The sequence below is a fragment of the Mustela lutreola genome, chromosome 14, assembly GCF_030435805.1.
Source record: "Mustela lutreola isolate mMusLut2 chromosome 14, mMusLut2.pri, whole genome shotgun sequence".
In the NCBI taxonomy this organism is placed as follows: Eukaryota; Metazoa; Chordata; class Mammalia; order Carnivora; family Mustelidae; genus Mustela; species Mustela lutreola.
Genome location: NC_081303.1, coordinates 36,805,836 through 36,832,546, shown reverse-complemented (window position 1 = coordinate 36,832,546; position 26,711 = coordinate 36,805,836). Strand labels below are relative to the sequence as shown.

At 59.5% G+C, this 26,711-nt stretch overlaps 2 protein-coding genes across 7 annotated transcripts in view; one reads left to right on the top strand and one right to left on the bottom strand.

Annotated features, from left to right (window-relative positions):
* EPHX1 (epoxide hydrolase 1) overlaps nt 1-515 on the top strand; it is a 34,482-nt gene extending 33,967 nt beyond the window's left edge. For all 3 annotated transcript variants that reach the window (XM_059145589.1, XM_059145587.1, XM_059145588.1), the window contains exon 9: nt 99-515. In XM_059145589.1, the coding sequence (XP_059001572.1) occupies nt 99-300 (202 nt within the window). In that variant the 3' untranslated portion in view covers nt 301-515. The remainder of the gene's footprint in view (nt 1-98) is intronic.
* TMEM63A (transmembrane protein 63A) lies at nt 484-26,270 on the bottom strand. 4 transcript variants are annotated; one of them, XM_059145584.1, is made up of 24 exons: nt 26,065-26,270; nt 22,977-23,159; nt 21,024-21,439; nt 19,351-19,430; nt 18,219-18,285; nt 17,313-17,350; nt 15,230-15,372; nt 13,920-13,971; nt 13,594-13,702; nt 13,075-13,145; nt 10,992-11,072; nt 10,671-10,794; nt 10,448-10,581; nt 8,968-9,105; nt 7,746-7,899; nt 5,659-5,765; nt 5,448-5,534; nt 4,960-5,022; nt 4,390-4,552; nt 3,942-4,047; nt 3,341-3,508; nt 2,609-2,724; nt 2,236-2,298; nt 484-1,580 (listed from the first exon to the last, which is right to left on the bottom strand). In XM_059145584.1, the coding sequence occupies exons 3-24, from the start codon at nt 21,207-21,209 to the stop codon at nt 1,455-1,457; spliced, it is 2,376 nt and encodes a 791-aa protein (XP_059001567.1). In that variant the 5' UTR covers nt 21,210-21,439; nt 22,977-23,159; nt 26,065-26,270; the 3' UTR covers nt 484-1,454. The 4 variants fall into 4 exon arrangements, with proteins under 4 accessions (XP_059001567.1, XP_059001568.1, XP_059001565.1 ...); XM_059145585.1 differs by having other exon boundaries at nt 21,024-21,223; XM_059145582.1 differs by having other exon boundaries at nt 21,024-21,236; nt 26,065-26,268.
* Nucleotides 26,271-26,711: the final 441 nt, after the last annotated feature.

Genomic DNA, 26,711 nt, shown 5'->3' with positions numbered 1-26,711 from the left:
AAACAGACCCCTACTCCCCCGTCCCCAGTCCCCACGGCAGGGGACAGAAGGGGACCAGGATGCCACCTTGCCCGTCAGTGGGATTTCTCTCCTTCTAGGATTAAGGTCCACGTGCCCACAGGCTTTGCTGCCTTCCCTTGTGAGTTAATGCATGTGCCGGAAAAGTGGGTGAAGTTCAAGTATCCGAAACTCGTTTCCTATTCCTACATGGCCCGCGGGGGCCACTTTGCCGCCTTTGAGGAGCCAGAGCTGCTGGCCCGGGACATCTGCAAATTCGTGGGGCTGCTGGAGCAGCGCTGATGCGCGTGGGGCTGGCTGTCACCCACAGGTTCCCTGGCCGACAGCTGTCCTCCCCGCCCCAGGGCCCTCCCAAGGAGCAGGGAGACCCCCCTCTTCTCTTTGCAATGATGTATGCCCCACACCTGTCCCCCGCCCCTGCTGGCCCCCTGTTCACTGCCCCCCTCCAGCGCTCCCACACGCATGTCAGTGATGATAAATGATTCTATTCCTAAGAATGGCTGGAAGCAGGTGACATGGGCATACCCGTCCCAAATGGGGAGCCGTCCCCGTACAGCTGGCAGGTTGGGTCTGGGTTGGGGAGGGGGGGTCCCCACTGGAAAGGGCGGAACAGGCCCGGGCTGGGTGGGGGGCACCGGGACACTCCATCCCCTCCTCATGTCCCTGGCTGCCCAGAGTATGGGGCTGCTGTTGGGGGGGAGGGGGTGGGTGGCAGGGGGCCTGGGCTACCACCCACCTGGCCCCTGTGCCTCTGGCACCCCCTGGAGGCCATGGGAGGCTGCCAGTCCCCATCCCCACAGGGAGAAAAAGGAAGGGGCCACCTGTCCTTCCAGCCAGGTTTGCAGCCCACCCAGCCGGGCCAGGCCCACTGCCTGCCTGTTCCCACAGCAGCTCCCAGATCAGAGGGGGAGGGCTGGACACCAGCCATCGTCTGGACCCCCTCTCCAGCTGGGATCCGCTGCAGGCTTTTTGGTTATTGGCTAGTTGAGGGGTCTTCTGGGGCTGGGCAAGTCGCGTGTCCTCCCTCGTACCAGATTCCGTCACCACAGCAATGGGGCTGTGGGTGCACAATTCCAATATGGGATTCTGCCCCAAATGCCCAGGGACGGCATCCCAGCTACAGAGCTGGACGTTTGTGCAGGAGGGGGACCTGGAAATGAGCCGGGTTCAGAGCTGCTCAGCTCCCGTCCCCTCTGCTGTGGCCAGGAAGGCCAGTGCTCACCACCCAATGGCAGTCTCAGCCTGCCCCCTTGGCCAAGGGCAAGAACACCTTTCCGGTTCCATCGCTTAAGAGCAGCTGTGCTTAAAACAGGTGGGAAGTCATCCTGGGCTCGGCTGGGGCCTGAGTCAAGCCACCTTCCCGCCTGGGTCTCCTCTCCTGGCTCCGAGTCTGGCCCGGCAGCCCTCAGGCCTCCTGGTAGGCAGGTATGCTGTTGTCACTGTCCCCGGGGCCCTGGGACAGTCTCGCTGATGCTGTGGATGGCGCCATAGGTCTGCTGCTGCTGCGGGGACAGGGCTGTCCTCTCTGAGGACAGGCCGCTCAGAATCCGGGGCACGTAGGGCTGCCAGCAAACAGGGGAGGAGGGGCTGAGTGCTTGGAGCATGGGGTGCAGGGGGAGCCGGGCATGAGACTCTGAACCCGCTCCTCCCCTGCTTCCTGCTGCGAGGCCCCAGAGCCCAGTAAAGGGGACTCAGGCCCTCCACCTGTACTGCCTCCTCCCCTGTCTGCAGGGGCAGGTGACCTCCAGGAATGCATCTTTCTGAGAACACTCTCCCCACTGGGGCTGGTCTGAGGACAGACATACAGGCCCAGGGAAGGCAGGGACAGGAGAGAAGGCTGCTCTACCCTGAGTCTCTGGCAGGGACCCTGGGGGCCTCCCACGGCAGGCACTGGGGCCACCCTGTTTCCTGCACACTTTCGCAGCCACAGGCCCCTACCACACTGCCCTGGGAGAGGCCTGAGTGCAGGGGGCATGAAACCTGCAGAGAAGGAACCAGGGGGTGGGGCGGCATCTTGGCCAAATGTGGCTTCACCGGCATCAGCAATCACTTCTGGAATGTGGCTTTACCAGTGCCGGTGAAGCATCCCGTGGGACTAGGGATTCCTTCTGGAACTGTGGCTGCCACATGATTGAGGCACTTTTGTGTGCGCCAGCCCCCCCGGCCCTGCCCCAGGGAGCCCCCCAGGCTGGTGGCTGGGGAAAAAGGAGAACTTACCGTGAAGGCTGCTGGCCTGGGGGCATCTGCCTCACTTCCTCTGTCACTGGCAGAGTCCTCCGTCTGCAGATGACAGCAAAGACTCACCGTGATCAACAAAACCCATCTCCCTGAACCAGCAGCCTCGGAACAAACCGACCGTTACCACCTGGGATGACAGTACTGGAGGGCACCAAACTCCCTGCAGCAGGCTGGGGGAGCTGGCCGCTTGGGGGGTTGGGGGGAGGGGAGGGAAGCCACACATGGCACCCAGCCACCCATGCCTTCCCCATGTTTAAACAAAACATGGACAAGACTGCCCACAGGCTGGGCTGTGACAAGGTAGGGACTGCCCCCACCAGCTCCCCACCCACGTCCCCGTGGAACCCCTTACCCTGTAGTTCAGTGGGCTGAGGTGCTTGAAACATCCGAAGCAGGTGTAGGCCACGCAGACCAAGATGGTGAGCAGCACGACCAGGAGCGTAAACAGGGTGAGGGGGGCCCTCAGACCTGGGGACAAAGGGACGCCAGCCGTGCTGGGGGGGAGAGGGGCCACAGCTGGTGCGGCAACCACGTGGAAACTCTCCCGAGGCCAGGAGGGTGTCATCTAGCCAGGAGCAGCGGGAGAGGGACCCGCTGAACGGCTGGCTCATCCCTGGTCATATTTCAGGAGCTGGGACCCCAAGCCCCGCTTCCTTGCTGGGCCGGCTCCCTGGCAGCTCCATGCCCTGGGCTAGGTGGGATGGAGGCCCCCTCCCCCGACCAGGGCTCCGTCACAATCCTTCTGCCTTTTTCATAGGCTGAGAGTGGCCGCTTCTCCTCCCATGGGCCCCCACTTCTGCACTGTGCTGAAGACCTGGGCCCACCCACACCCCAAACGGCAGCCTTCACCAGCTTGTCCTCTCTGGTTCAGGCCTTCTCTGTAAGGTTTCTCCACTGACATGGGGTCCCCGGGGTCCCCTGGGCTCCAGCCAGCTCTGGCCCTGCTGCCCCCACCAGCCCTTGTCCGGGACCCATGTTGCGATAGGGCACCCCAGTGAGGAATCTGACCAGCCGGTGTGCACGCAGCACCGTGAGCCCCACTCCGCTCCCCCCGCAGCCCGCCCTGGTCAGAAGGGCCCCTCACCCAGGCGCAGGAAGGAGAAGAAACAGAGCCAGAAGAGGCAGAGGATGGGCGCAGCCAGAGCCTGGTTCACGGCTGCCAGGTGGATCCTCTTCTCTAGCTTGGCCGGGAGGTAGGCAAAGTAGAGGTTGTGCCGGTCCACCATGTGCTTGAGCAGGATGTAGATGAGGCCTGCGGAGGTGGGGCTGTGAGCAGCAGGCCCGGCTGGGCCACCCCAGCCACAGGCCCACCACCTCCTGCTTCCCGGGACTGGCTCCGCAGCCTGCCTATTTGGAACCCAAGTAGGATGTCTAATGTATAAATATATACATATTTTGGTGCCGAAACCTGGGAACCTGATGTTTACTTTAGTGGCAAGACCTTGGTCTCCAAGGTCAAACGGTCCCCAGTCCAAATCCAGGTCTGCTCCTCACTGCGTCCCACTTCATCGCTGGGTTTCATCAGCAAAAGGGGGACAGAAACCACACCTGCCTCGCAGCCCGTGTGGCACGTGGCGGTGAGATTCCGGTGGTGTGCAGCGGCACAGGCCTGGCTGAGTGCGGGCGGCCCACTGCAGAGCCGTTCCAGCAGAGGGTGACCCAGCACCCCACCCCCAGCCACTCACCGAAGGGTGCGATAATGGGGCAGGTGATGCTGTAGGCCATGATGACCGTGAAGACACACAGCACCCACGCGTACATGGCGCCGAACTCGTACTGGAAGGCCTGGGTCTGGGTGGAGGGGTGAGGAGCTCAGTCTGGGCTGCCGGGGGACAGCGCGGGGACAACTTCCGAAACAGGAGGCGCACAGCTACTCCCACCTCTTGGGGATCCCTTCTGCCCTCCGCAAACCCCCAGCCTCCCTGGGCTCCCACCCAGGCCACCCAGGGCCACGAGGATTCGTGGGCCTTTCGGGTGTCTCTCATTCTGATCAGGGGTGCTCAGGACAGACAGGCAGTGACCCCAACCCGCAGGCTTCAGGGTCAGGCCCCCCATGGAGCCACACAGCATGGCACAGAGGCTGGGGTCCTGGGGGCAGTCTACATCCAGGCCCCACCCGCTGTGCCCCTGTACCTGCTTGACATTCCTGCGGTCGGCTGCCGTCTTGGCCATGAACATGCGGAAGGTGTAGAGCACCAGGCCTGGCAGCCGGAGCAGCTCCATCCCGTTGCCGATGAAGGCCGAGGCGATGACGTAGTTCACGAAGAAGGCACCCTGGTCAGGCAGGAAGACGCACCTGCGGGGCCGCCGGTGGGTGGGGGGATGAGCCGAGGCCAGGAGCCTCTCTCCCACCACGGAAGGAGCCTCCAGGGCTCATTGTTCCTCCCTCCCCAGGTGGCTCACTCTCAGGAATAAGTCTCAAAGAACGAACAAGACGGCCACTGATGGAGTTCCGCCCTCAGAGACGACCCACATTTAGGCACAGTTGGCACAGAGTGGATCCCCTCCCCCCATGCCCACCGAAGGCTCTGCCCGGGCTGGGAGGGGTGCTGGGGAGGTGCTGGGCCCCGAGGCCACTAGAGGAGAGGACTGTCCCAGAGTGTGCTCTGGACTACCCACCCCCCCACACACTGCCCCAGCCGAGCCCCCGGGAGATGTGTCCCAGGGACGGTGGCTCCCAAATGCGGCGCGGCCAACACCTACTCCAGCCTGATGTAGCCTTCTGAGGAAGTTTTGTCAAAGAGCCACCGGAAGAAAAAGTCCAGACTGGGGGGAAAAAAAAACGAGGGCCATGAGAATTTCTGTCCAGCTCTCGCTGCACTCACCAGGCGTTTTCACAATTTTTCTGCTCAAAGCATCAGGCAGGACCTCCAGGTCCAGGTTCCTTGTCTAAGACGCCACTTAACTGCAGGGTAACTGGTCAGGCCGCTCTCCCAGCAACTCCCTCCCTTAAAACAGATTCTCCGTTCCCTACGAGGAAGGTCCGAGCTCTGTTTTGCTCTCAAGCTTCATTTAAGGAAGAGACCTCATCTCCAGAAGAATCTGTGAGCCCCACAGCACCTCGAGTGGGCAGGACGGGCGTGGATGTTGTCAGAGATGTGCGCGCCCCACCCCCAGACCATCTCCCCTCTACCGGGACCGGCGGAGGGGACCAACCAACGTGAACTCTCAGAGGTGGCAGCAGGGGTTACCTGGTGAGGCCCAGGGAAGGCAGGATCAGCACCATGAAGATCAAAAATATGTAGACTTTTGACATCATGATCCGGTTCTCTCCAGACCTGCAGGAAGCTGTAGGTGGGTCCTCCCAGCCCCCCAGGTGCTCCAGGTGCCCAGAAGGCCCCTGCTGGGAGGGGGAAACCCTACCCTGGGGGTGGGGGCTGGGCACTCGCGGTGCTCACTCACTTGGTCCAGTGAGACTCCAGCAGTGTGGAATAGTACACGACGGTGGGGAGCAGGGCTGAGAAGGACCAGAGCAGGAGGGTCGGGAAGAACTGGCTAATGATGGGGTCCTGGAAAACAAGGGCCACGGAGGAGACAGGTGGAGGGGCCATGGGCACCGTGACATCCCCCGGAGCCGACATGGGCCTTAGACGGGGTGTGTGTCCCATGACGTTGGCCGAACAGGCCGTAACCGGCCTGGACGGGAGTAAAGCTCTTCGAAGTGAAGCAAGGAACTTCACAGGCAGCCCCCATCACCTCTGGGCCCCCTGATACACAACCAGCAGTGGCTGCCAAGGGAGGTGGGCACACCGAAGCCGGGCGCCTTGGGGCAGCCACCCACTCAGCCCCGCCTGCCCAGTGGGGACCCCATCCCGTGTGAGCCCACAGCACCCACGATTATCATCACATGGGCTTATAGACTCAACACTTTCCTTGATAAAATGAGCATAACCATAGAAAATCTGGTGAAAACCAAGTGGCATACTTCAGAAACTCGATAAAGGCCAATTTCTAGAAAATGCTATTGAATGAGGGGCACCTGGGTGTTACAGTCGCTTGAGATTCCAACTTCTGGTTTTGGCTCAGGTTTCACCTTAGGGTCATAGGATCGAGCCCTGAGTCAAGCTCCACACTCAGTGGGGTCTGCTTGGGATTCTCTCTCCCCTCTGCCCCTCCCCCACCTTCTCTCTCTCTCTCTCTCTCTCTCTCTCTAATAAATAAATAAATAAATCTCTAAAAATGTTACTGATAGGGTGCCTCAGTGGCTCAGTGGGTTAAGCCTCTGCCTTCAGCTCAGGTCATGATCTCAGGGTGCTGGGATCGAGCCCCACATCCGGCTCCCTGCTCAACAGGGAACCTGCTTCCCTTCTCTCTCTGCCTGCCTCTCTGCCTACTTGTGATCTCTGTCCATCAAATAAATAAATAAATAAATAAATGTTACTGAAATAGACGAGACTAAATTAACTACAGAACAGCCATGGACCGTAGATCTGGGAGGGGTCTGTCCTCAGAATGGTGGCCAGTGTCTGCAGATCCCTGTTTTACTGTAAGAAACCCAAACTGGTTTATGGAGAACAGAAAAGGGGGCTCCGCTCCACCTCCGAAGAACAGGCCTTGGCCACACGTCCCAAGATCGGCAAAGGTATGAACATTTACCAGCTTTAATTCTAAAGCAAAACTGCTTATTGTTCATTGTGTATTTCTTTATTCTCATACCACGTCAGGTAGGAGAGCTCCAAGTACACATAAGCTCACGGTGGGGCCAGCCCCGCAGCCCGAGAGGGTGCTGAGGCAGGTACTCTCACTCCAGCCGTTGGACGAAAATCCAAGGCTCAGAATTCACCAGCCAGCGACCGCACAGCAAGGACCAACCCCGTGTGCCTTCCCAGAGCGCGACTCACGGAACACCAAGAGGAATTGGAAAAAAGAAAAACAACTTAGGGTCCAGCAGAGCTAATTATGGGACACCAATGCCTTTTTAAGCAGATGACCATTTAGGGAGTGTCTGGCTATTTTTGATTTATCTAAGATTTTAAAACTTCATTGGTTTTCCTATCTAGGCTCAATGGTTTTGTAACAAAATTATTAGATGCCGGAAGATGACAGGGACAACTGCCATCCCAATGCGTGAAGCATGTGTCCCTCCTTTCTACCTGCCCCCCCCCCCAGCGCCCTTCCACACAGGAGTCAGCCACTGGTCTGGCCTGGGGGACACGTAGGGGAGCTGAGTCGTGTACAGGGGCCACTGGCGAACCTGGAGCATGATGCGGGGATGAGGACAGCCTGGCAGAGGCCCCGGCAGGAGCGCCCACTATGCTGGCAGAGGCCCCGGCAGGAGCGCCCACTATGCTGGCAGAGGCCCCGGCAGGAGCGCCCACTATGCTGGCAGAGGCCCCGGCAGGAGCGCCCACTATGCACCTGCACCGCTGGCCTCACGCCTGCTCAGAACCACTGCTCCCAGCTCAGTGCTGTCCCTGGGCTCCCGATCCGCCCACCACACCTTCTCGCCACCCTCCCCACAGCAGAGGCCTTGCAGCACAGTCACTCACGTTCAGCTCGTGGATGGGTTTGGTGACGTTGAACTTGTCTATGGTGGACAGGATGATGGAGGGCGTGGTCAGGAAAAACAGTCCCACGAAGAGCGTGAAGTTGATACCCAGCCACTGGAACCACCAGCGGAAGCCCTGGATGGACAGGTTCTTCCTGCAGGGGGAGGACACAGGCCCCGGAGGCTTATCTCCCGGGCTCTGGCTGCCTGCTATGCCAGCAGCAGCCCCAGAGTAGGTGGGTCAGTGGGTCAAATTTAGACACAGCAAGACACCGAGCAGAGGACTCCGGTGGGGGTGCTTGTTTTGACCTCAGGGGTACAGACAAGCACTCTGTACTGACCCTTAGCTTCAGCCATGTCAGATCTGAGGTCCCCAGCCACAGCGTCAGGGCCAGAACCCACCAAAGAGGTCCCGTGAGCACCCAGGCAGAAAAACGAGGCTCTGGCCTAGGACTGCCAAGCCATGTCTGCAGTCCTGATGACTAGTTACACATCCTCCCCAGTGGGGCTAGAGCTGGGTGCAGGGACGGGGAGGCAGGGGACAGCAGGGCCTGGGCCCCACCCTGCCACAAACAGACAAACCACCCTAAGGTTGGTAAGCCCTGGGACACAAGGAGCAGAACTGTCGGAGGCTGGTAGAGATGAGCACCTAAACGTTGATCTCAGCAGGGGGAGGCAGTACTGAGGCCAACTGTGCTGGGCCTCTCCTGGCGCTCTCCTCACCCCTGCATCATGCTGCAAGCTCATTGATGGCCTCGTGGACACAGCTCAGCTCCCCTGCATGTCCCCCAGGCCAGATGTCTGTCACCTGACTGAAGCCTGCACGGGACCAGGGCAGTGGATGGGGGATGGGGGACAAGAGCCAGAAGCTAGCCCTGCTGCTGAGCCTTGCAGGGCCCAGTCCCAACCAAGTAACATACTTGCATTTCAAAGATACTAAGTATGAAAAAGAGAAACATCTCAACTGATAAGTTGAGAAAAGTAACTGATCATGTGTAGAAATGATACTATTTTGGATAGCTGGGATTCATGGGAGTGAAGTCTAGGGCGTGGACAAGCCCTCCCCCGACCTGTCGCACACACACCACGCCCCCCCCATGCCCCAGCACTGGTCCAGAGAGGAGCAGGGGCCACATGCCAGCCTCCCTGACCGCCAGCTCCTGCCCAGGCTTCCCGGTGACCCGGCAGGCCCAGCAGGCACCTTCCTTGTCCCAGGGGCTCACCAGCAGATGTCCTCGGGGTAAGTGGCAAAAGCCACTGTCCATTTGGAGGTGCGGAGCTCCCCGCTGCAGGAGGACGGCTGGGGCTCGCCTTTGCACCGCAGGCTCTGACACTTACAGGCATTGAAGTCCTTCAGGATGCTGCCAGGGAAAGCAGAAGTGGCCAGGGTCTGTATGGGGACCACGTACACACATGGCAGAGGGGACCCAGTGAAAGCGGGGGGCCCCAGGGCAAGGGACCTTGGCTTTATTAGTTTATTACAGGTGATGCTAAGAAAATCCATGCCTGGCACACTCTGGGGAGGATTCTAATCCCCAGAACAACCCGGTAAGCCAGGGAGGACTTCTGCTTCACAGATAGAGAAACTGAGGCTCCACCACCCAGCTGTGTGCCCCCTCTGTCTGACTGCCTCCATGTCTTACAGACTTCAAGATAATACAGGTTATAAACTTCAGTCTCATTGTATCTATGATATTGCTAATATCATACCTACTAAAGCTGTTCACTGTAATAAAATTCAATCAAAAAGGCAGCTAGGTCAGACAGAAACATTCCGCTATTTTGGGTCATAATATTCACTATATGCTAGGGAAAAAACTTGCTCCAGTCTCCTCCTAAATTCCGTGCCTGAGAACCACTGCTGCATATATTTTTTTTATGCCATTGCACGGCCTCGATCTGCGGCTCTTCCCCAGGCCACTCCCTCTGCCAAACCCGCACACTGGCACACTGTGGGCACATCCTGCAGACAGGCCAGGGTTTCACCAGCCTTCCCCCTACTCCCTCCTGCTCTGACACCCTCCCCAGGACAGCCACATCACTCCTTGCCATCTCCGTGCCCCCCACTCTTGCCTCAGAACACCCTCTTTCCACGGGTCCCCTCCTGGCTCTAGCCTTGAGGCAGGGTCTGTTACTGGGTCCATGCTGCCCACAGAGAAGACAGGGGAAGGGGCATCTGTGTGGCCACCTGCTGTCACCAGCACTCTCCTGACCCCAGGCACGGGACTGCTTTGGGAGCGAGCACCCCATGCCAGCCTACAAACTGCAACCCTCCCCAGGCCTCAGCTCAGCAACAGGGAGTTCCAGAGTGCCTGGTGGGGTGGTGGTGTGCATTTGTACACGGATGGGCATCCTGGGCACAGAAGAAGATCTGTGGTCCAGAGTAGACATCTGAAGGAGGGCAGCGTCTGTTCTGCTGGGCAGAACACTGGACAGAGGCAACAGGATCCCTGGGGCATCTGGCAGGAAGGTAAGTCTGCGTCAAGCTGAGAGGGGCTCAGAAGAGTCACCCCTGCCCAGCCATCACACACACATGGGCTGGGATGACCGGGGGCGTGCAACGTCCCCAGCCACACCCAGGAAAGGAGATGGAATGCCACTAGCAAATCCAAGGGATGGGTTCCGTAGGACCACCTGCATCCAACAGGGAGAGCAAGTCACCTGCAGGGGGACCAGAGTTGGCTGGGGAAGAGTCCCACTCACTAAGTGGCCATGGACTTCTCCTGGAAGGTGACGAAGGCCATCCCCAGTGGCCTCTCCTGGACCCGGCGCTCCTCCTCCATGATCCTCTCGGTCAGCCTGTCCTTCAGACGCGTGTAGTAAGCGATGGCATCCTCCTGCCGGCGGACACACCCCCTGGTGACCAGGCAGTCAGCATGGGGGTTGGGGACCACGCAGCGCACTCCTGCAGGGGCCGGGCCCTTACCCACTCACAGCCGGGCACTTCGCAGCAGCAGAACTGGCCACAGGGCCTGGGGTTGATCAGGGTCCACTGGCCTGTCTTTGCTCGTAGGCTCGTGTAATAGCTCAGGCTCTTCTCTGTCTTCTTCCTGCCGGGGGCACGGGGTGGGGTGGGGGGACAGTGAGGGAACATCGGCCTCGGACACCAGCCGCCACACCACACCCAGTCGCCACCAGACCCGAGCAAGAGAGGGGCAGAGCCGCCCTCCTGCCTTCCCCAGGGCCAGCAGGAAGGAGGATGGGGTCTCGGCAGGGGAGGGGGACCCTAGGCCAGCCCCCCTCTTACCTCTCCCTGCACAGGGACAGCAGTCTGGCCACGTTGTAGCACAGCTGGACATCCAACACCTCACATGTGGGATACGCGTCCCTGTGCCCAGAAAGATGCCTGTTGGACAAGAGGACCCCCCAGGGCGGGGAGACCCCCCCAAATCTCCACTGCTTTTATTTTTGTGCTAACAAAGACCTCTTTTCTCTTTGTCTTTTATCAATGGGGGAAATTTTTGAAATTTAATACAAAGAGGCCTTTTCTAAGAGTATGAAAGTCACTGCAAGTGACAGGTTTAGACCCTCATGGCTTTACATCAGCGGGTGCTTGTGGCCAAGGCTGGACACCACAGCTGACATTCTCCACCCACCCAAGGGAAGACATTTATCGTTGGCTCTAAGTCACGTCGACCTTGGACCCCTGAAGTTCTATCCAATCTGTGACCCTTTTGAAGGTCACAGACCTTTCAGGTTTAATGAAAGCAAAGGACCCTCAGCCCAGAAAATGTCTGCAACCTTGTTAACCATCCTAGGAAGATTGTGTCTACTTATACGCAGGCTGTGAGCATCCTTGCCATTGACCAGGGACTGGTAGGGGCTGATTTCATCCTCATCGTAACCTGGGAGGTTTCATCCCCATTTTCCAGTTGAGGAAAATTGCGCTGGACAGGTTATAGGACCTGTGCCCCAGGCCACATGGCTAGTGACTGTCGGGAACCGCGATCTGCCTCTGGGCAGCCCTGCCGTACCGCGTGACCTTCCCTCCCCTGACACACATAATCCACCCCCACCATACGCCAGGCACACCTCCGGGTACATCTTTGTAGAGACAAAGCCCATGTCAGTCATTGATTTGAACAGCAGGACAAGCCTGGGTCCCAGGAAGATCACCGGGGAAGAGAACCCCAGCGTGAGCACCCCAGCCACAAGGCAGATGCCAGGTCGGGCCCCAGGGGTTGCTGCAGCCCTAGGTACCAAAAAAGCCACCTCAACTGGGAGAGCTCCGACCCAGGGTCTGCGTGGTAGGAGGGGGCTTTTCTTGGCTAAGGTTATACAACAAATGACACAATTGCCTTCCGTGCTGCCCAGCAGGGCCCCTCGGGAGCTGTTTCAAGGAACAGAGAAAAAGAACGCCAGTATGATGTTTACATAAAAGAGTACTTCTAGGGGCGCCTGGGTGCCTCAGTGGGTTAAAGCCTCTGCCTTCAGCTCGGGTCATGATCCCAGGGTCCTGGGATCGAGCCCCACATCGGGCTCTCTGCTCAGCGGGGAACCTGCTTCCTCCTCTCTCTCTGCCTGCCTCTCTGCCTACTTGTGATCTCTATCTGTCAAATAAATAAATAAAATCTTTAAAAAAAAAAGAGTACTTCTAAAATACTTGGAGCTGCTAAAGAGGTTAGTCAATAACTTGTAAACACTCGCTTTACATCTCTGCGTAGTTCTTCACAAATGGTGCTATGCTACATGGTCCTCTGCCCCAGCCCGCTCTACAGATTACTGACCACTGAGCTGGTGGGAGTGAGGACAGATTCCCTCACCTGCAGCCCAGGGGGTCCAGGGGCCTCTGCACCTGCTCTGTGCCCCCCAATCCTGCTGCTTCACTGCTGACCATGCGCACACCTCCTTCCCACCCCATCACCTGCAAGAGCCCTGGGGCAGGTGCTCAGTGGGCGCTGCGGAGATGGAGGTCCTGCCAGGGAGAGGTTGGACTCACTGAATGGTGAACTCTGTGAGGACAGGGCCCCGGACACACATGTCCCCTGCCCAGATGCCTGTGCATGTAAGAGCCCGCCCCCGGCCCTCCCCTTCGGAGACAAGCTCTGTCTCGGGCATCAGACTCTCCACAGCTGATGCTGAGGCGCCCAGGGGAGGTCATCTTCCTGGTGCTCTCCAGCTGTTTATTTGCCCCTACACCTTGGCCTCCCCTCTAGCTACTATGGTCACCTGGGGCGGCCATGGTGGCGGGCAGAGGACAGGCCAACCCAGCTGGAATCCTTGCATGCCACCAGCAGCCACGTGATGCCCGTGTGGCAGGGCCAGGCCCTGCTCAAGGTCTCCCAGTCCCCGGATAGGACATGGAGTGCTCCCCGAAGGCACTTGCTCACCGGAAGTGGTTCTCCACGGTCTCCTTCTTGGTGTCTCTCGGGAGGCCTGTGATGAACAGGGTCCGCCTCACCTGCCAGAGAAACACCCCAGGGAGAGAAGTCAGAGGGGCAAACCTGTCTGCAGGCAGGCGCCACTCTGCAGCCCTGTTCCAGCCTCCCCAAAGAACACAGTGGGAGCTCAGGAGGCTCAGGTGCCCTCCTGCCGCCTGGCCAAGGCCAGACAGCTGTCATTGCCACGGAACCATCTTGCAGACTGCACAAAGAGTACCCTGCCACAGCAGTCCTGCGAGCCTCCCTTGCATGACAAGACAGGGAGAAGGAACCCAGAGAGGGTGAGTGACTCAAATGTGGTCATACAGCAGGTAAGAGGAAAACCCAGGCCTGGAACCAACTCACAGGCATTCCTGTGCCCCCATCTAGCTGTGGCTGACAAAGAGAGAGGGCTTTTCGCATAGGCCTGGGGCATCGCCAGGGGCACCGCAGGACTCCAACTCCCCCAGTGCCCCCAGCCACACTCACCAGGCTCTCTTCCTTGTACCAGATGGACTGGGTGTGGTGCCGCATGAAGCCCACGGTGAGGATGAGGTAGAGGACAGCGAAGATGGTGTGCAGCCACAGAAGGTCATCGCTGGGGGTGTGCGGGGGGGGGAGCACCACCTGCCGTGAGTGCTGGCTCCCCAGCCAGGGTGCAGGTGCAGGGACTGGGCCACACGCCCCAGCCACGGAGGGGCTCTCACACATCTGCCCACTGGCTAAGGACTCTCTGGCCGAGCCCGGGCCCCAGAGCCTGACTTCCCTTTGGTGGGTGCCCCCCGCCCCCCCGTCAGCCCCCGCCCCATACTCACTTGGTCTGCAGGTTTGCTATCGTTGTCCTCCCAAAACTGTAAGGGTCTTTGTCTGCAGAAAAGGAAGACGCTTAGTCCCAGGATCAGGCTGGGGGAGGGGAACGGGGCCCAGTCACCTTGGTGTGCGGCCTCAAGCCCGTCAGAGGACCTTGACTGTCTGTCCAGTCTTTCCAAAGCCCCACCAACCAAGGCCTCTGCTGAACCGACAGCTGCTTCCCAACCCACCCCGTGGAAAAGTCAACGTTGGAATTCCTCTTGCTCGGAGATTTTAAGATTAAGGAATCTTAAAATCAGGGGCGCCTGGGTCACTCAGTCGTTAAGCGTCTGCCTTTGGCTCAGGTCATGATCCCAGGGGGCTGGGTTTGAGCCCCGCATCAGGCTCCCTGCTCAGTGGAGAACCTGCTTCTCCCTCTCCCACTCCCTCTGCTTGGTTACTCTCTCTCTCACTGTGTCTGTCTCTGTCAAATAAATAAATAAAATCTTAAAAAGAAAAAAGAAAATTTAAAATCACCCTAAGCTGGGCCCAACACCAAGCTGGGAATCACTGGGCAAAAGAAGTGCGTTCTTGGGGTGCCTGGCCGGCTCTGTCAGCAAAGCAAGCAACTTGATCTTGGGGTCATGAGTTGGAGCCCCAGGGCGGGTAGAGAGTTTACTTAAAAAAAATTTTTTAGGGGCGCCTGGGTGGCTCAGTGGGTTAAGCCGCTGCCTTCGGCTCAGGTCATGATCTCAGGGTCCTGGGATCAAGTCCCGCATCAGGCTCTCTGCTCAGCAGGGAGCCTGCTTCCTCCTCTCTCTCTGCCTGCCTCTCTGCCTGCTTGTCATCTCTCTCTGTCAAATAAATAAATAAAATCTTTAAAAAAAAATTTTTTTTAAAGGAAAAGGAAAAAAGTGGATTCATGATGGCATTTTGGAAGCTGGCTTCCTGCAGTTGCTGAGAAACATTGTTCCACACTCTGATTTTGACTTTGAGCATGACCAACATCTTCCAGATCCACTAATTACGGCCTCTAGATTGCGTGGGGGCAGGAGAGTGTAAAACACCCTCCAAAAGCTCAATTTGACAAATCTTGGGGTTTTAGTCCTTGAACTGGGACAGAATCAGAAATTGACATAGGGGGAGGGGACACAGCTATTGGCTGCGGGGAGGGGCGGGTTCTTCTCCAGACCTTGAGGCACAGGGGAGGGTTCCGGGAGTCACCTCGAGGACTCCTCACGTCTGAATGCCAGCAAGAGTCCCAGGGTTCTGCCCTATCACAGGGACACCTGTGGCTCTGCCCCGGCCCAGGTCGCACCAGATGAGGTGTCATTACCCAGCAAGTCGCCCGAGAGGTTGACAGGCAGGATGACGCACAGGGACAAGCAGCTGACCACCACCAGCAGGAAGATGATGTGTCTCTGGAAGGACAGGTAGTGGATGGCGTCCTCCCCACACCACTCCAGGATCTGGTCATCGCTGGCCAAGACACGCACATGGAATCTCCGTGAATGGCAGTGACAGGCCCAGCCACAGCTGACCTCACCGGATTCTCGGGACCAGCCCGGGAGGTGGGTTCCCATCCCAACCCGGTGTTCTACCTACGAGGACACGGAGGCGCCACCAGCGTCCCCGGTCACACAGCTTGTGTGGGGACTCCGAAGCCTGCCCCCACGGCAGCATACCCGGGAGCCATCTGTGCACGGGCGAGGTGTGGAAACTCAGTGCCCACCACCGCCCCGCTGCTGTGAATAAGCAAAGCCACTGACAACGGGGCTGCTGGGGCTCTCCTCTTTCCCAGGGCTCCCTCGGGTCATCTGTGAGGCAGGGGGGAGCCGGTGCCGGAAGCATTGCAGGGCTCTCGGGTCCTCTGCCACCCCTCCTCCTCCCTGCATCCTGCTGGGGCTTCACAGGGCCTCCACCCTTTCCTGGGTCCCATATCTGAAAGCTCTGGCTGGCTTGGGGACCTGGAAAATTCCAGAGGCTGACAGCCAGACCTCTGTGCCAGGAGGCAGAAGGGGGATTTCCCTCTTTCCCACTCTCCAGACAGGGAGGTGCCCCAGGGAGCCAGGCTCCCGAAAGAGGGTGGGAAGGGTAGTGATGAAGACTCAGAACAATGAATGAGCGACGCTCATCCACGGTGTTTCTGGGGACGTGCCTCTGACTTCTCACTGGGAGAGGCAACTTTAATCTGAGGGGCCTCCTTGAATGCCCGCTGTAATGTTGGCCATGAGCAGCTGTTAGAATTTAGTTGTAGCCTCAAAAACGTCGAAGTGTTGTCCTTTCTGAGACAGGAACAGGAGAAAACTCCGGGGAGTGGACATGGGAAACACGTCTGACACAGTGTCACAGTGACAAAGCAGGATACACGGTGATCCCCGCGACAGCCCTCCATGAGAAACGTGTGTCCCTGCGCGCGGGGGGGTGGGGGACTGGAGGGGACACGGAACCAGAAAAACAAGGCATAGGGAGAGAATCCGGCCTCAGAGCCAATCTGCCCACTGCTGTTGTGGGTTACCATGGAAATGATGAGTCAGTGTCCTCTGCTGCTCCTCTGGGTGGTGGCTGGGGGGGGGGGGGTCCCCAGCCCAGGGGCAGGGGCATGGCCAGAGAGCAGCCAACCAAAGACCACACCCTGGGCATGGGGGGGCGGGAGGCAGGGAGTGGAGGGTTCTAGGCAACCTCAAATTTGTTCTCACTGATTCTTTTCCTTACGTGGTGGATTTTTTGCGTGGAGTACGTGTGACTTACAGTGTCAGGAGAAATGTCTCCTAGTGACACGATTCTGCAGTGGCAGAGAAGGATGGAATTGGCAGATGCCCCTCTCCCACGTCATCCTGGGCCCCCTCCTATAGTTGGGGAAAGTGAGGCCCAGAGAGAGGGATGTCCCCAGCACCCCATAACTGCCACGTATCATCAGTTCTGAGAGGTCCTTCCCATATCTGGGTGCCCCCAAAGGATGCTCCCTGCGAATGCAGCAGACCCTAGCTGGATAGGAATTTTCCCGCAGCCACCACATCTTAAAAACAAGGCAATTTTTAACCCAATGAGGTGAATGTACTAAAGCATCATTATTTCTCCTCTTTGCACCAAATTAGACACAGAAGCCTGCTGGGTAGAGCCTCTGGCCAGGCGTGTCCATGTTAGATACTAAGGAGGCATCACTCCCACCTAGAGCCCCAAAAATCAGCTTTTGTGAGCTCGTTCAGGGATCGTCCGGGACCCCCAATTCTCAGCCCCCACATCCTACTTTGGACCTGAGCTGAGAAGCAGCGAAGAGACCCCGTCTCAGGGTCAGGCCATTTTGGCCTTTCCTCCTCGTTGGTCAAACACGCAAAAACCTACCCGAGAAAGACAGTCAGCCAGACACCCCCCCACACACACCCTGACACACAGGCCAGCCACTGCACTATACTCACTGCAGGCGGAAGATGGCGGTCAGCCAGGGGCAGCATCCCTGGAAATGCAGAGAACAGGGGTCAGCTATGAACATCTGTGTCTTTGGGAGGCAGATGTGATCATTGTCTGTGACATTAAACAACCCCCTAACCTCCCCTGGCGTGAAAGCATTGCTTTTGTTCCCAATTCAGCAAGCTACCGCGTGTCCCCAGAGTGACAGGGTCTCCATGCTCCCACCCCATGCCTGGAACACTTGTAAAAACCTCTCAAGCTTTGACAATTGGCAGAATCATACAGGCTCTAGGGACAAATGCTGAACTTGAAGAGAGAGCTGACAGGAGCTCAGGACAGCTGCAGAGAAGCTTCCGCAGGCTTCTGTTTGGTTGTCCGGAATGACAGGCTGAGACTCGGGACAGATGCAGGGAAATGAGCCTCGTGGATGGGACGGTCCCCCCTCCAGTGGGATTATGGAGGGAAGAGGGGGTCTGTAGGTTTTACTGTCCATCGCATCTCTTACAGATAATCCCCCCTAAAGCTGGGCTGTCCCCTGGCTGGGAGACACACAGGTTTGGTCACCATCCCTTCAGGGCAACAGGGCTGGACAGGGCATGGTCCCTGCCCAGAGGTGGCTCAAACCAGCAGCAAGCCCTCAACAAATTGTCGCGCTTGTCCCTGAGTGTGATCACAGAGACGAGTGCTGGGATTACAGGGGATGTGGAGAGCCCCCTGCCGAGAGCTGATCTCGGCCCATGCTCCCCCGAGCTGCATCCTCCCTGCGCACATCCCAGTCTGGCTGGCTTGGGCGGTGTAGGGAAGAGCACCAGCACCCGCCACTCAGGCCGCAGGGTCCCGAGTCAGCTGATGGCGGCCCTCCCCTCCCCCGCCCCCGCCCCTGCCACGGCCGCACCAGTCCCTTCAATACCAACCAGCTCGCTTTCAAAATCTTGTTGCCCCAAAGAGGAAGATGAAGATAATCTCTGGAATCTGGACTCACTAGAAACACAAAAGGGAAGAACCACAGAAAATTCTTTCCCCAGGTCTACACTCCGCGTCCAGCATGCTGCCGCCTCTTCGAGCTCTGGGCCAAAGCCTCAAGCCCGCTGCAGAGCTGGCACAGGGTGTGACACGGCCCGAGGGATGTGCAGACAGGGCGAGGCCCACACCTGCGCACGAGAGTCGTGACACTCCACCTCACAGGGGACGAGGGCCCAGGGCTTAGGCATCAGCAGAACACCCCCGTACCCCATGTCCTGGGGCCCCAGCACTGCCACTCGTCCACATAAAGGGCCTCGGAGCATGGACGTGCGCGATCCATTTCCCCAGGTGTTAAATAGAACTCAGAACAAATGCCATATTCTGTCCGATCCACAGCACCACCAGCTGGCAAACACCAGCACCGAGGCCAAGGAGAAGGCAGGTGTCTGTGCCCCAACCCGCATAACAGACCGTGTTACACCACGGCCCCATGAGCAAGAGTGGCAGGGGTCGTGTGGAGAGCGCCCGAGGAGGCTGGGGAGGCGAGAGTCGGGCGCACGTGCATCTCCCCCACAGCTTCCCATTCTGCATCTGACATAGGATCCAGGCCGTGCGGCAGCAGCTGAGCTTGGAGAGGCTGGCACGCAGGCTTGGAGTCCAATCCCCCCTTGGGTGTCCTGAGCCGTCAGAGCCTAGGGTTGGGGGGTATCAGGCCAAGGGGGGCCCTGCTCCCCTACAGACTCAGCCAACACTGGCTAAGCAGGGCCAGCCCCCCACGCTGACCCCGCACAGGGACAGGGGCAGCTCCCTAACCTGCCTCGCCTCGTCCCAGCCCCAGACTAGCTCATTTCCAGAAAGAGACCCTTGAAAATACTCAAGGTCAGAAAGACAACTTCTCCCTGAAAAGCCCTACATATTCGAGGCAGCTGGGTTTCCTCCGCAGCCTGAAGCCAACGGCTCCTGGAGCGTGGGCCTGGCAGCAAGTGCAATCTAGACTCAGCATCCCCCAGGGGCCGCCAGCCCGTCCCACAGATGGACGGGGGGACACACACACACACACTTGAGGTGACGTGTCCTTGTTACCTGTCAACTTCCGACACCAGTGCAATGCGGCCATAATCCCAGAATCTCCTTCTTATGATGGTAAACACCGAAATTAAACACTAGAAAGAGAAAAGAACTTCTAGTTAGAAAGAGACAGCTGTCTTAGAGGCAAAGCCCATCATCCTAAATCCAGCAGAGCTGGGAGGGCCCAGAGAGTGTGTTGAGCTGCCCAAGGCCACACTGTGGCATGGTCGGTCTGATGCTCTGCGCACCCCCTTTGCCAGCGCCCATCCACACTGCGCTGGGCCTCCTGGGGCCCCCCTCGTCCCACACACCTGCCCCGTTCCCTGCTCTCAGGGCCACCGCAACAGCCACGACTTCCCCAGCCCGGACGGGCCTTCCTTGGCTCCTGAGCAGGAAGACAAGCCCAGGCCCCGCAGCTGCCCTGAGGACCAGTCTCCCTTCCCTTCACACAGATGTGCATGTTTGATTCCCAGGTGCAGCACAGCCCTAGGCCAAGCGAGCAGCCGTCAGACCCTCACTTGGTGTGTGGTTCTCCCAGACAGGCTGCGCCCACCGAGGACCTGCTGCTCTGGGGCCCTGGGCTCATCTCATCTCCCATCCTTTTAGCTGCCCTACACCTCCTCAGACCTGGGCAGGTCTCTCCCTGCTCCCACACAGGTTCCCTCCCTCCAAGTTCAGGGAGGCAGAGACAGCCATTTCCATCAACACAACCCTGCTGCCCGGTCAGGAGCTAAGCTTTTCAATGTGGGTTTTGTCTCCCTAAAGCCAGAACCCCACGGGGGCTGTGCTCCTGCTCCCTGAGGAATTAGCTCCAGGTGGGTGGGGAGTTGGCAACCGTCTCCAGAGGCAGGTGAGTCATGCCTTAGGGTAAACTTGAAGGCTGCTCAGGGTGAACTCCTGCCCCTGCCTTCTTGGGGTGTGGGCATCTCCCACGCACCCACGTCTTCCAGGCCCCGCCGGCTCCCAGGTGCACCCCAGAACATCCCATGATAAAAATCCACTGCCTGCAGACTCCCACCTCAGCCAGGCCCCCTCAGCCACGGCCACCTCTGTCCCAGATGTGTCTTCTTGGCCCGCTGCCCCCACCCATGTCGCACCCCATTTACTCCCATGGGTGCTGTCACGTGTCGGGAGAAGGTATCAGGAAGTGGGTAGGCCAAGGAAGGTGCACCTGACCCCAGCGCCTGCCCCCTGGCCAAAGGTGGGTTGGCACAGGGGAGAAAAGTCGTGTACTACAAACTGGGGGGGTTGGTTTGGGAATGGGGAGGTCTACACGAAAGAGAGGCCACTGTGTGAGCCAGCTCTGAGTAAGGGGGGCCTCTTCCTTAAAAGGCCCAGGACCCAGTGAGGACAGGAGGTGACGTTTCTAACCCGGGAGGTGCGGCCATTCTGATTTGAACCCACACCTTCTGTCCTCCCCTCTCATCCCTGAGGACACCCTCCTCCCGTGGGCCTCCCCACATGACAGGCCACTAACTCAACATCAAGGGCACAACCGCATGGGCTCTTTCCCTGCAAAGCCTGGCGGGATCTTCTCCAGAAATCCCAGAGGAAAGATTCCTGAACCCTGCTGTGCAGAGGAACACACGCAGGTCACAGCCACAGCGGGAGGGCTACACAGCGGGCATCCACACCCAGGTGTGCCTGGCTCCTCACCTGACCAGGGGGACGGGGGAGGGGCATCTCACCAGGAAGCAAATGACGTCTATGAGCAGGACGGTGGGGACGCCTCCAAAGGTGACCCCCTGCAGCACAGTGCTGTTCTTGGCTGAGTTGTAGCAGTAGGAGTCGTTGGGCTGGTCTCCGAGGCCCAGCCGCCCACGCAGGGACACCACCTCGGACTGCCACAGCTCCAGGGACCGGGGGCCGGTCATCGCGACTGTCCTCCCTGGAGAGAAAACCTGGGCCAACAGTCAGGGCGTGGGTGCCCCTGCGGTCTCCCGGGCTTGCGCTGGCGGAGCCCAAGGTGGGGGCTGGCAGCAAGGAGTCAGGGAGCAGCTGACACCAGGCCCCGTGCGTCTGGCAGAGCCCACGAGAATAGCTCCATTGTGGGGACAGTGTCAGGCGGGGGGGAGCACTGGTCCGGGACACAGCTGGCAGCCTCCTGGAGCGGATGAATAGGAAGGAGGGGAAGGCCAGGGGCCACTGGGGCCGCCAACTAGAGCATCCGTGGGAGCTGCGGGAGCTTGAGAGGGCAGGCAGGGGACAGACAGGAGGGGGACAAAGATGGGGAGGAAAGCAGGACTGATCAAATAAGGGACACCCAAGGAGGCAACAACAGTGGATCCCCTGGAGCCACAGACGGGTCCCCGGCCCCACTACTCCTGGGCTGTCCAGCCGGGACCTCAGACACAGGCCATTCCATCCACTTGGAACGGAGGCTCGGGGCTCTAACGGAGCGAGTCAGCACAGAGTCGGCCCCAGACCCAGCCTCTTCCTGCAGCGCCACACTCCCCATCTGGCATGATGACAAACACACGTTAGCTTAGTGACGGCCCAGAAGGGGCAGCCAGAGGAGGCCGAGGCAGGGTGGGGAGCAGGGAGAGTTGGAGGAGGATGGGAGAGGGGAAGGGGTTCATCAGGGACCCCTGCAGCGCAATCCCAGCCCTGTCCTCTCACTCCCCCCGCCCCGGGTACCCTCGGTCTAACTGGAAGGCCCAGCATTAACAAAGCAAATATCACTCCTGGCTGGTTGTTGACCTTTCCTTTCTGAGGCTCCCGGCACTCCCGTGAAGCCAATGGAAACCTCCAGGGTTTGTCTACTGCCACCGAAGGCCCCAGAGTCGGTCCCCAAGTCCTGGCCCCCTTCTCATGCTGTCTGCAGCCGAAAAGCCAGCAGGAATCCTCGGCACCCCTTCCTCAAGCTCCCTCTGCCCCGTCGGGTGAAACTCATTTGTCCAGAGGTCCTGCTAGGTCTGAGATTTCTTTTTCTGTTTTTAAAAAAGATTTTCTTTCTTTCTTCCTTTAAGAGAGGGAGCTCATGGTTGGGGAGGGGTGCAGAGAGAGAGGGAGGGAGAGACAACCTCAAGCAGACTCCGCGCTGAGCAGAGCGCCCAACACGGGGCTCGATCTCACAACCATGAGATCACGACCCGAACCAAAATCAAGAGTCGGACACTTAACCAACTGAGCCACCCAGGAGCCTCCAGCTCTGATATTTCTAACATGCTACGGAAACAAAAGTCCTGGGGACAAGAAGAAAAGGTACAGACAACCCAACCAGGTGTTCGGTTGGGTGGTCTGGGAATGCTGCTCCAGTGTGTGTGGGCTGGTGAGCACCACTTCTGGCCCCTGGGGATGGCTGGCTGGGGACAGTCTCTCTCTCTCTCTCTCTCTGGGGACAGTCTCTCTCTCTCTCTCTCTCTCTCTCTCTCACACACACACACACACACAGGAAGAGCAGGAAGGGGGTGAGGTGGCAGGTCCTAGGGCCTGGGAGGATCCCCCAGTAGGCCGAGCCACTTTCTGACCCCCGTAAGAGATTTGGCAATGGCTGGAAGATACGAGGCCAGAGCCATGGAGTTGGTGACTCTGAACAGAGTCCTGGAGACTCCTGTGGGAGGCAGATCCTGCGGCTCACCCAGCGGCACCACCCCACAGCAGGGCCTGGCGCCTGCCCCTCCCTCCTGCCCCATACTCACCAGCAGGGAGGACTGTGGGTGCGTCCCTCTGAGAGGTCCTCACTTGGAGCCGGCTCCGGCTTCGGCTCTGGCACACACAGAGGCAGCCCCAGCCGCCTCCCAGGACGCCTCGGGCCTGCTACTCATTTCCTGCAGGGCCTTCCTGACCCCAGGACCGGGGAGCACCAGCCTTCACAGGCTTCCCTAAGGTACACAGGTGGCCCGAGTCACTGTCACAGCCTTCCCCAGCCTGGCACACTGCCCTGTGCTCACACCTGCCCTGAGTCTCTGAACTCAGACACCCACATGGCGCCTCTCGCTCTCCCCCCAGGGGGGCTCCCTCAGCCTGGTCTCCCCCCAGCTCCCAGAACTGGTCCTGGGCCCTCCTCTGGACAGCCTGCTCCTCTCTCCTCCTCCAACATCAGCAGCCTCTCCCTTCTTCTCCGGCTCCTGGAACTGCAGGGACCAGGGAGTGTCCCCCTATGAGGGCAGGGGTGGCCGTGGGCTCCAGGTTAGCCCCTGAGTCCAGGACCTCAGCGGGCGCCCAAGGGCAGCTGCTGTCTGAGGGTTAGCATCAGGAGAGGGAACACAGAAGAACAAACAAGGAAGCCTGAAAGCTGATGTGGGAAGAAACTGCAGTGGAGGGAAACCTGGGTGACTCAGTGGGTTGACCATCTGCCTTGGGCTCAGGTCATGATCCCAGGGTCCTGGAATCGAGCCCTGCAACTGGCACCCTGCTCAGTGGGGAGCAGTTTCCTGCGTCTTCCTCTGCCTGCTGCTTCCCCTGCTTGTGCTCTTTCTCTCTGACAAATAAATAAATAAAATCTTAAAAAAAAAAAAATGCTCACAGAAGGAGCACTGTCCCTGGAAGCAGAGGGCCCACAGCAAGAAGCTTCCTGTGCTTCCCCTTCCCCCTCCCCCTCTAGGCACGCCTCTAAGTCACTTTCCTCCTGCCAAACAGGCTCCCTGGGGTGGTTTTACAAAGTTGGGCAAGAGCTCGTGAGGCCAGCCAGCAAACACTGCCAGCCTGGGAGAGAGCCTCGAGGCACCTCAGACTATGGCCCTGCCGGGTCAGCCCCTTCTTGGGGGAGCGCCCAGGTGAGGACAGGACTTTGGAGGCCTGCCGTCCTCTCAGATCTTTCAGCTCCGTTGTGAACTGTCCCTGCACTATACACACATCCCCTCCAAATTCTGCTGAAACATCACGGTGCCTCCAGAACTAGCCCCCCCACACACTGCATCTTCCCGAACAGACAAGCTCTGACCCGACAGCTGGGGGCACAAGCACCACAGGGCAGCCCCACCTGGCTGGGACTGGTGGGGTGAACCAGGAAGTAGCCCCCATGTCCACGCGACCCAGTCTTCCCACTTATAGACCCGCTTAGGCGAATGCCTCATCCGTGGCTCACAGAGAGCTCTCTAGTAACCTGACGGTAGGAGAGGCCAGGGGAATAGCAGGTGACTCAGGCCCCCACCTCCAAGTGCAGCCCTTGTGCACCCCAGAATCTGGCCGTGACCATTGGGAGGAAGGGCTGAATCCAACAGCCGGCCTCAAACTTGCCAACACTAACCCACCAGCCACCTGAGTTGGCAGCCAAGGCAGCCAGGACAGGCCCAGGACCGGACAGGACAGGATAGCCCCAGGACAGGACAGGACAGGATGGTCAGCATCAGCACACCTGACCACGTATACCCTCCTTCCAGAAAAGCCAACAAAATGTGGCAGGAGGTTTGAGCCCTGTCGGGTCCTGTGAGAAGGCCCCATTCAAATTCAGGGTATTTTTATCAGCACAAACTTCCCGACAGCAAGACTACGCACAGCTGCAGCCCTTCAGCCACAGGACCTGACTCAGAGAGGCTTGCCCAGTGAACGAAAAGGTCTTAAAGCCCCACCAGACAGGACCTAGGACCCTGGACCGCTGTTTCTCTCCCTAAACACAGCCTGCCAGCCTCAGGGAGGCAGGGCACCCAGAAGAGCACCCTGAGTTCTGCACTTACAGGGCCTCTGTACCATGTTGCTTGGACAAGTGGCTTAAATGCTCAGTGCCTTGACTTCCTTCTCCATAAAATGGGGGCGATGATGTTGTTCCTCTTACAGGGCTGTTGGGAGGCCCACACCTGAGACAGTGCCCATGAAGCACTTAGCCCAGTGAGCACTCAAAAGGTCTGGGTTTTTATTCTAAGTCACTCCTCCAGCTAGTGGGGGACACAATGTCAGGACTCCCTCTAATGTTCAAGAGGGACCTTTCCTTGGGACACTAAACAAACAAGAGATTATTGTGAAGAGGAGGGGGCTTCTGCTTCTCTTCCCATTCTCCTGGAAGCAGCACACTTGGGACTCTGACAGGTGTCAGAGGGTGGGGGAGGGGGAAATACTGGTTGTTCCTGCAGGGAGGGATGATGGGGGAGTCTTTCCCCGACCCCGTGAGTGTCTTCAACCCCGTAGGTGCCAGGGCCTCAGAAGGGCCCCAACGTGTCCCCACACCCACCCCCGCTCCTGTCTCGTGCCCCGGCTGGGACTTGGGGAGCACAGCCCACCGGCCTAACCAGGAACCCCGGGCCCTGTGGACGCTGCTGGCAAGCAGCCCCGCAAGCCCGGCGGAGAAGGAAGCTGGCGGCCACTCGGTCTCCCGCCCCGTGGAGTCCTGCCCTTGAGGACACCGCGTGGGGCTAAACAGGGAGGCCAGCCCAGAGTCTCAGGTAGCCAGTCTGATCTGGTCCCCGACCCGGGCGGTTTGGTTTCCTGGCAAAACTCTCCTCACCCTCCCCAGCCCTGGGCCTCCCTCTGGGCATCCGCAGGGCCGCGGCAGGGGTCACTGAGGGACAGTCCCCGGGGCTTCCACCCCCGCCCAGCGGCGGGGGGAACTCGAGCGCCCGCCCCTTCCCAGGCCCGCCACGCAGAGTCGGAGAAACAAGAGCCCCACCCCGCCCCCACCCTGGCCCCCGGCTGCGCTCCTCGCTCCCCGTCCGGGCTGCAAACTCGGGCTGCCTGGGACTAGACCCCAGGGGAAGGGGAGGGGAGAGGGAGCCTGGGGGCGGGCGCAGTCCGGAGAGGCTGTGGGCCGGGGACCCGACCCCCCGCTCCCACCCTGCGCCCCTTCCTCTCTACCTGCGGCGAAGGCGCGGCGTCTGCACCTGGCCGGCTGGGGCGGCGTCCCCGTCACTCAAAAGTTGCAAAGGGAAACTCGGGCGCCTCCTGCACATGCGCAGAGCCGCGCGCGCCGGCCCCATTGGCGGCCCCCACCCGGCCGCGCGTCACCCCGGCCTTTTCCCCGCCCGACCGCAGCCCCCCGGGAGGACGCGCGGCTCGGCTCCGGGCGGAGGTCGCAGGGCCGCTGGCGACCCCGGGGGCCCGAGCTGCCCAACCGGGTCGGGAGCTCCTTCTCCCCGGAGCGGGGCGGAGCGCACGGGACGGGAGGCAGGGACAGGTCCCGCGCCCTCCCTGGGTTTCCGTATCTGTAGCCCCGGGCCGGGGAGCCCGGGAGCCGGGGACCCTCGGAGCTTTCCCGTCACTACCCCTGGCACCCCTCGGGCCTCTCCCACGTCTGAGCTCTCCTCTTTCACTGCCACGTTCAAGGCCTTCTCCGTTCCTCCCTGCCCCTGAATGGCCCGGCCTGTGGCTCTCTGCGGTGAGGTGCACGGGGTGGGAGCCGGGCGCATCTTCCTGCTTCTCCAACAGTTCCCTTCCGTCCCATCTGGACTCCTCCTGTTCCCCCTTCCCACCCCCACCATCCCAAACACTGTTATTTCCTGGAG